General features: G+C 31.1%; 1 protein-coding gene across 1 annotated transcript; it reads left to right on the top strand.

Moving 5' to 3' along the window:
- Positions 1 to 3,083: 3,083 nt before the first annotated feature.
- LOC120168000 (gibberellin 2-beta-dioxygenase 8-like) lies at positions 3,084 to 5,161 on the top strand. Its single transcript, XM_039176873.1, has 3 exons — positions 3,084 to 3,529; positions 4,521 to 4,845; positions 4,935 to 5,161. Exons 1-3 carry the CDS (start codon positions 3,084 to 3,086, stop codon positions 5,151 to 5,153), a joined length of 990 nt encoding a protein of 329 aa, XP_039032804.1. The 3' UTR covers positions 5,154 to 5,161.
- The last annotated feature ends 4,468 nt before the right edge of the window (positions 5,162 to 9,629 follow it).

Genomic DNA, 9,629 nt, shown 5'->3' on the forward strand with positions numbered 1-9,629 from the left:
GATCTTCCTGATATTGGCAACTATGGACTTCAATCATCAGTCAATGACGGTAATTTACATATTGGAATGGAGTTCGCATCGAATGAGGAAGCAATGATGGCAATAAAGAGTTACAATATTCGTAACTTAGTTCAGTCCCGAGTTGATCGATCTAACACGGAGAAATATGTCTGCTACTGCGTCCAACGTGACAACGGATGTCAATGGATGGTCCGTGTATCAAAGAGGAAGAGGAAAAACAACTTATGGGAACTAACCAGATACAACGGTCCTCATACATGTTGTACAAGAGGTATAAACCAAGATCATCCCAACTTGGACTCCAATATTATTTGCCAAGCAATCATGCCCATTGTGAAGCAAAGCTCTCATATAGCTGTTGTAGTGTTGATTTCTGCTATACAGTCACAATATGGGTACACTGTCTCATATAAAAAAGCGTGGTTGGCAAAACATAATGTCGTTTGCAAACTTCATGGTGAATGGGATTCCTCTTACAACGAGCTGCCCAGTTGGTTTCATGTTGTGCAAAGACTTAATCTCGGGACAATTGTTGAGTTCGAAACTCAACATCATTACGTGAATGATCGAATGGTTCGTGATCGCTACCAATTTTATTGTGTCTTTTGGACTTACCCTCAGTGTATTAATGCAGTCAAGTACTGTAAACCAGTTGTCCAAATTGATGGTACTTTCTTGTATGGGAAATACAAGCAAGGTTTATTATTGGTTGTGGTCCAAGATGGAAACCGCAATATTCTTCCTGTTGCGTTTGCTCTCGTTCAAGGAGAAGACACTGAGTCTTGGGCTTTTTTCCTTAAAAAATTACGTTTACATGTTGTCACCAGGGAACGAGTATGCATTATTTCAGACCGAGGAGCCGGGATAAAAGCAGCAATGGACTCTTTGGGTACAATGTATAGACCTCCACATGTTCAACATCATTATTGTGTCCGTCATATTGCTGCAAACTATTACGGAAAATACAAGAAGAACGATGAACGACAATTAGTCGTGCGGATGGGTATGTTACTTTTTCCCAATTTTTCTATCAATTTCTTATTACTTATTTATACTTCATATTAACTATTACATATTCATAATGGCTTAGGTTACGAACTCTTACCTCAAAGGTTTGAGTCGATGCTACAAGAGCTGTTTGGCAAAAATAAGAAGGGGTGCGAGTACATTATGGACATCAGCAAAGAAATGTGGACAAATGCATATGACGGGGGGTATCGCTATGGTCATATGACAACAAACTTGGCTGAAGCAATAAATTCAACCTTAAAGGGGGCACGCCATTTACCAGTCACGGCGTTGGTTAAAACGACTTATTTTCGTTTGGGTCAACTCTTTGCAAAGCTCGGTGGACAGGCTCTTACTTGGATGCAAAACGACCATATTTACCACCCAAGACTAGTAGCTGATTTACAGAAAAAAGTGGCTGCATCAAATGGGATGTTAGTTACAAATTTTTCTCGCATCCGTGAATTGTTTCGTGTAACCGAAATGCCACGTCCGCTGCAAGGGATTGAAGCTAACTCTTTCAGAGTTAATCTGCAAGAGAGGTGGTGCGATTGTGGTTTCTTTCAAGCACTCAAATATCCATGCTCTCATGTCATTGCAGCTTGCTCACATTCGCATTTGGACTACAAAAATTATGTTGATACCGTATACCAACTTTCACAAGTATTCAAGGCATATGAATTTGAGTTTCCGCCCATAGGAAACGAAAGAGACCCAAATGAGATTCAAACTTGGTTTACAATTGTACCAAATCCATTGCTATTGAGGGACTCAGGTCGTCCAAAATCTACTAGAATACATTGTGATATGGATATTCGGGAGAAGTCAACAGAACAAAAACGATGTGGCCATTGTAGAAACATCAGGCACAATAGAAAAAAAATGTCCAGCTATGTTATCATCATATAACTGTTAACTCTTATGTAATTAATATTGTATTTAAATGAATGTTTTTGTTTCTAATAATTTAATGTTATTGCATTTTATATAATTTGTCAATGTGTGTATACCTAAATAATTTTTTTTATCTTTTAAATACATAAATATTTTCAATATATTTATTTAATATAATAATTAATATTATTAGTTATAAATTTTTTTAAATATAATAATAATTCCACCTTCTAAGTAGAGAAAAATATTAAATTAAACAAATTAAAAGTTATTAAAAAATTTATGTATACGATGACACATTTCATGTTCTGATTGGAAGATTAAATTTATTAAATTAAATTTTCAATAAGACTAAATTCATAAAATATGTAAGTCTTGAAGATTAAATGTGTAATTATACTAATTTATTAACTTATGCATCAATATTTTCGTTAAATATTGATAAGAGATGACTAGATTGATAACATTTAAATAATTAACTGATAAAATTAATAGATCAATAATCAAAATCAAAAATAATAATATAACCATATGTGTAATATTATAATTTCATACATTTTTCCTATAACTACAATAAAATCAAAACTGATTTTCATATATTGTTCTATCATATTAATGTTAATAATTCACTCTACCTTTAACACACATTAACAAAATACATTTGATAATTCTTACATTATAATCGAAACACTTTATATAATATATTACTAATTTATAATAATAATAAAAATAAAATATTTATTATTAAACAAAATATCAGCGTGGCAGCCGAGTCATCAGAATCCCGTGAAGGCGCGTCCCCGGAGATGCACCTTCCACACGTGGCATCCAATTCAACGAAAATCCGGATAAAACGCGCCTCTGAAGATGTGTCTTTCACCAGCTCAACCGAAAGGATGTCACTTCAAGAAATATATATCAAACAGTACTAAAAAGATAAATATACGATTAAATAATATGTCAAATCGTCCTCAGAAGATCAACACGTCACACGACAGATCCAAAAGGGTCCCTACTGGTCCCTCACAATAAATTCACTTCCCCTTAGGCTTTAGGACAAAACACCACCATCACCTCTCTATTTAGACTCTAGAGATAGAGCATCTCTCATTCATTCACATCTTCTTAACCAAAACAAACAACACATACAATTTACAAGCATGCTTGAAATGAGCAACGTTGGATCCTATCCTCCTGTCTTTCGCCAACTGAATGCTGTTTTTCCTCAACAAAACAGCTACTCCATTGAAGACACCCAAGATTCAGTTCCGGTTCCTATGGTGGATCTTCAATGGCTTAGCCTGCACAAGCTCGATGAAACTTGTAAGAAATGGGGTATTTTTCGTTTGGTTAACCACGGGATTCCTTCAACCCTTCTGACCAAACTCCAGCACCATGCTAACATGCTGTTTTCTTTGTCCTTTGAGTCCAAGCAAGCTTTAATCACTAACCCTATGTCTTATTTCTGGGGTACCCCTGCCTTAACTTCGTCTGGGACTGCCCTAAACGGTGCGTCCCCGAATTTGAACTGGTTGGAAGGTTTCAATGTTCCACTGAGTCAACTCCCACAATTTCAATCTGAGGATCCCTTGCTTCATGGTTTCAGGTACTGTTTCATTTTTTCTGTTTCCTTTTGGCTGGCGTATTTAGTGTTGCTTTTGAGTGGTCAGTAGTCAAACGAAGTGACCAACTGATTGAACTTTTTGCGTTTTTATTTCCAAAAATGACGATTGCAAGGTCAGTATCAATAACTTTTTTTAAAGACACTAAAAAAAGAAGCATATAGTGTAAAATGATAATTATCCAATCAACATAGGTTTTTGTGTGTGTTGTTTTATTACTATTTATTTATTAATATACGAATATTAATTGTCATAAAAGTTCCTTGCGTACAGATTTAGTGGTAAATCATAATATTAATTTTCTTATAAATCATAAATTTAAACATATATATATTTATAAAGTGTGTGTATTATTAATAATTAAAAAATATTTAAAATATATAATCTTATAATCACGATAAATTATTAAAAAATTAGAATTAATGGATGCATAGTCAGCTGAGGCCACCAAATGAAAAATGCAGAAAGGCGCAAGAACGACTTTCTAAAAGCATTTGATTGATATGTTTGATCTGAGTAATGCCCCCTCCACTCTAAATCCGTTCCATGAATGGCAAATTATTAATATTATTTGGATTAAACTAAAAAAATATTTGAACTATGCTATTTTTTTAGGTACTTAAATTATTTTTTTGATTAAATTAAGTACTTATACTATTATATGTAACTATTTTAAGTACCTTACTATTTTGGTCAAAATAAGTCTTTAAATTATATCTATTTTTTCTTTAAACCCCTAAAATATTTGACCAAAAAATAGTTGAAGTACCTAAAACAAAAAAGGGTCATATTTTAACTACTTGTTTTTACGTTATGCCATATTCTTTGCCATCACATATAAACAAAATCATGGATCTGCATATCTTTCCCAGTTCGCGAAATGACTTTGATGGTCGATCAAAGCACAATAAAACTTATAAAATTGTCCCCACTGTGCTTAACCAGATATTTTTTCTTCACTGTCTTTTCCATTAGGCTTTTGTTGGAAGAATATGGGAGGCACCTTTCAAGAATTGCCACAACCTTGTTTGAATCAATGGCCAAGAATCTCGATCTGGATCCGAAACAATCCGAGTCTATGTTAAAAGAATCAACCGGATTCATTCGCGTTTACCGGTATCCGCCACTCCCCTACAAGGCCGGTGAGGCTTGGGGCATGATCCCACACACCGATAGTTCGGTGCTTTCGATAGTGAACCAAGACCATGTTGGAGGACTAGAAATTTTCAAGGACAATAAGTGGCTCCTGGTGAACCCAATTCCAAACACCCTCGTAGTCCATATTGGTGACATGATGCAGGTCTAAAAAACACTCAATTCTAACTTCCATTAATACACAATACAATGCTGAAATCTTACAATTTTTTCATTAAAATATTCCAAGTTTAGGCGATAAGCGACGACGAATACATGGGCGTGAAACACAGGGTGAGAGTGAAGACGCAGGAGGAGCGGCTCTCAATCTGTTACTTTGTATTCCCAGCCGAAGACAGTGTGATCCACAGCTCAAAATACAAACCTTTTACTTACAAAGATTTCCAAGAACAAGTACAAAGGGACACCTTGTCTCTAGGATATAAAGTTGGCCTCCAAAGGTTCAAAGTTTAATGCTCTGCGTAAACAACTTAAAGCATAATTGTATGAATTAGTTTAACTAAAGCTTGAGTCTACCACTTTATTGTACGCATCCTTTCAATATGGAAAGTGGGTTACTTTCTTTTCATTGTTTTGCTATATGACTTTAGTTATTTGTGTTGTGAACATCACCCTCGTATAAAAACAAATTGCAGAACCTGTTATATTAATAACAAATTTTGAACAAATACATTTTCTTTTAACACATCTGTTATCCAATGGTAACATACGTCAAGTAAAAGTAAGATAGCTAAATAGTTTCTTAATTATTTGTTTATATATAACTTTAAGGGTGGAGTCCATTTGATTCCATTTCTAAATGCTCCCAAACAATTTGTTGCTAGTAAAATAGGGATAAATGAAAAAGGAGTTTGGGGAAAAGAAAGTGTGCTTTCTCTTTTGGATGCCAAATGAGAAACTCTCACTTGGGGGGGGGCTATATGATGAAACTACACCTACTACTTGTCTCAAAAGAGTGTTCCAGTCTTTCTTCCTTTTTCAATTTTTGGACTAATTCCAAAAAAAAAAAACATGGTGAAATGTCTTAATTTGAAATCAAGTTGGATGAGTTATATTCACATTGTCATATCAAAAGTATATAGTATGGAGACACAAGATTAGTTTTTGATTTGATGGACCCATGTGAATTTTGCCTCGGTTTATTGTTGCCTATCATGAATGATTAAGCAAACCCACTTTATATATCATTGTCACATTGCCAATTAGAATTGACAATGTTTGTCATTTGAACTCAAATTTATTTGAACTAAAACTATATATTTACTTAAAATAGTTAACCCTTTTATAATTAGTATAAATGTGTAGAGATAAACTGAAAATTGACATTATTTTGGGATCTAATTTGATTAAAAAAAAAGAGTAATGACCAATTTGATCAAACTTATCATGCTCAGAGGCTAATTTAACCTCAAAAAATTTAAGGAACCAATTTGATTAAATTTGCCAAAGTACAAGAGTTATTTTGTGCTTTAAGCCACACAAAAACAAATAAAATATGAATTCAAATTCACTCAAATATAATTACTTTTGATTTAAGAGTTTAGATCGTCATGAATAATTTTAGTATTGTATAAAAATGTAAATAAATAAATAAAAACTTATCTCGCAAATGTATTCTTTTAATAAATACAAAGACAACTAAAATTGAAAAAAAAAATCCATTTCAAACGCCAACTCTAATTCTATTCTTTTATAAAACTCGTGTCAATTTTATGATATATATTCAGAATTAATAACTCCCCTCTCAACAATGTTTCTTTCATATACAAATTAAAACATAATTAAAAATGCATATGATAAATCTTTAAAGTTGTAATCCCTTGAAAAGGCATGTTATTATTTCAAAATCTAAACCTTAAAAACGGTTTGTAAAAAAAGGGGACGCTTAAAAACTGAGGTTTGCAGTATTTTATTAAAGGTTGTGTTTAGGGGTGAGCATTCGATCGAGTCGAGTCAAAAAATTTCGAGTTATTCGAGTTAACGAGTCGTATTTTATAACTCGAACTTAACTTAAATTTTTTTCGAGTCGAGTCGAGTCAAGTTTAAGAAATTCAAGTCGAGTTATTCGAGTTTTTTGTACTAATTTTATTATAATTATTTATAGTTTTATGGCAATGATTTGTTCCAATTTTTTGACTTTATCTAACGACAATATATATTATATTCTTTCATGTTATAATGTTATTTAATATATCAAATACAATCTAAAATTATGAAATATATTCATAATATTATATTTTATAGAAATTATTTCGAGTGTAAAATATTTATGAGAGTATAAACGAGTCAATGAATTGATGAGAAGAAAGAATTTACAAATAATTGTAGTCAAAAGACCAAATTGAGTAAAATGTAAAGTTAAGGGCTACATAAATAAGATAGACTATCTTTAGTAAAAAAATAAAAATTAAAGTTACATAAGTATTCTATTGTGGTATATGAGCATGTAGTTCAAATTTGGTAAAAATGACTTAAAAATAAATCACAAATTGAAGTAATAAGGAGATTATGAAAAACTGAAGGACTAAATTGAAAAATAAAAAATTTGTTATCAAAAAGAGGAATTGAAAGTACACACATGTATTCTATTATGGTTTAGGAGCATGTGGTTTAAATTTGGTAAAAATGAACTTAAAATGAAGGATGAATTGAAGAAATAATGAAATCAATGATTAAATTGTAAAACTATCAAAGTATTGGGTCAAATTTTCAGTTCTACTCGAACTCGAAAATTCAAAATTTCAACTCTACTCAAACTCGAAAACCGAATTTATAATTCGATTTGACTCGAATCACTCAACTATAATAACTCAAAATTAAAAAAAATAATTTTTTGAATATAGACGAATTTTGTTCTTCCCTAATAGTGTGACATAGAATTATGGGATGTAATTAATAAGGGAAAATACCTAATTCCTTTTTAAAGCTTTCATGGACAACTTTTAGTTTTTGTAAGTTGCTTTTGGATTTTTGTTTTCTCCTTTTTCTAAGCGGGAGGAGACCAACTTGTGATGTTGATTGTTAAAGTGTCAAATCTCACCACATGCTTATAAATACATATTTGAAGTATTTATAAAAAGTTGATGATTGTACCAATCAACTTATCTTAGTAGTTAAAAGAATCATTATTATTTTTAGAGATCACGAATTTAAACATCAGCGGATGTGACAAGATAATTAAACATTGTCAAATAGTTAAAAATATTTAAAACAAATACTATTTTATAATCGTCTTAGCTTAATAAAAAGAAAAGTTGTTGATTGCATATCAACTTTTTTATATACTTATGATAGATATTTTGAAGTTTAATAAAAAAAATTAAAAAATAAAATTGTTTAGAATTGAACTTATGAAATGAGATATTTTATCAAGTTTTGACATGTAGTATATCTAGTTTATTCGGAAGATATCTTCAAGTTTCTAATCAAAATTTAATTAATTTGTTCAAGTTGATCTTAAAATTATTAAATATTCATAAAATTGGACACATGTTGGAATATGAAGCGATGATTAGACATGTAACCTAGATGAGTCCAACAAGTGAAATTAGCCAAGTTTGAATGCAAGTTGCAGGATCGAATTCCACCCATGAATATATGATGGGCAATAATCGGCCCAACTTGCAGTCGAATTAACCTTTGAGGTTTCTTCGTTACTCTTGGGTATCCTGCAAGTTGCACATAACTCATTTTGATTTTCCAACTTGCTTTGAACAAATAAAAACATTTACATACACCAATAAATTAAGGATATATTAAGAGCCGTCTAGACATTTTCGAGCCCTGAACGAAAACTAAAAAATATACCTTTGTAAAATGAAAATATATTTCATTGCTTTGAACAATTAATTCAATATTCCATATATAAATCATAGAAAAATTATTAATTTTTTTAAAAATATAATTTTATTATTTTATCGAGGAAACACTTTACATACAACTAAAACAGAATAAATATAAAAAATTGAATACGTGTATGATACATAGATTGATTTTGAATAATAAATAAATACATAAATCATAGAAAAATGATTAAATTTTGTGAAAATATTTTTTATTATTTTTATTGAGAACACTTTACATACAACTAAAAGAGAATAAATATTAAAAAAAATTGAATGCGTGTATGATACATAGCTTGATTCTGAATAATAAATAAATAAAAAGAATTGTATATTATATTATTGTTAGACTGACAATGAAGAAGACTAAAACTTAATTATAATCTAAAGAGAAAAACATGATTAAATTTATTTCAAATTGAATGAATGAATAAGAGAAATGGAAAAAGATGGTCAAAAACCAAACATTTTATGAACTTATAAAAGTTAGGGGTCGATTATAAATATAAAATATTGGTTAAATTTAATTCAAAGTTGGATGAATTAATAAGAGAAATGAAAAAAAGGGCCAAAAACTAAAATTTTATGAAATTATAAAAAACTGAGGGTACTAATTATAAATATAAAAAATTAGGACCCTAATTATAAGAAAAGTATCCTAAAAAATTGGAATGCAAAAGAATGATTTATTGTTCTATGCATGTGGACGAAGCAAAGCAAAGAACATTGGGCTTTTTCATGCGAAGCACACACCTACATTGCTTTTGTTAATGGTATTCTTCTCCTTTTCCAAATAATCAAACAGCATCCTACTCAAGTATGAAAATTGAAAATCATAAATGAGTTTTGGGAAATAAATTATAATTAGACTCCATGAAAATGGAACAAGATAAACTTGCAGGCAAGGAAGGGTCTCATATTCGAATGAAAGAAGCTCAAGACAAGGAAGGGTCTCCTATTCGAATGAAAGAAGCTCAAGACATGTTTTTAAAAAAAGGGTCTAAATGAAGCAACGCATATTGGCATCCACCACCATCACTGCATTTAAGCTCACTACAACCCTTTTCATCTTCCCTTCACATGCACG

This window comes from Hibiscus syriacus, unplaced genomic scaffold (assembly GCF_006381635.1).
Source record: "Hibiscus syriacus cultivar Baekdansim isolate YM2019G1 unplaced genomic scaffold, ASM638163v2 tig00111708_pilon, whole genome shotgun sequence".
In the NCBI taxonomy this organism is placed as follows: domain Eukaryota; kingdom Viridiplantae; phylum Streptophyta; class Magnoliopsida; order Malvales; family Malvaceae; genus Hibiscus; species Hibiscus syriacus.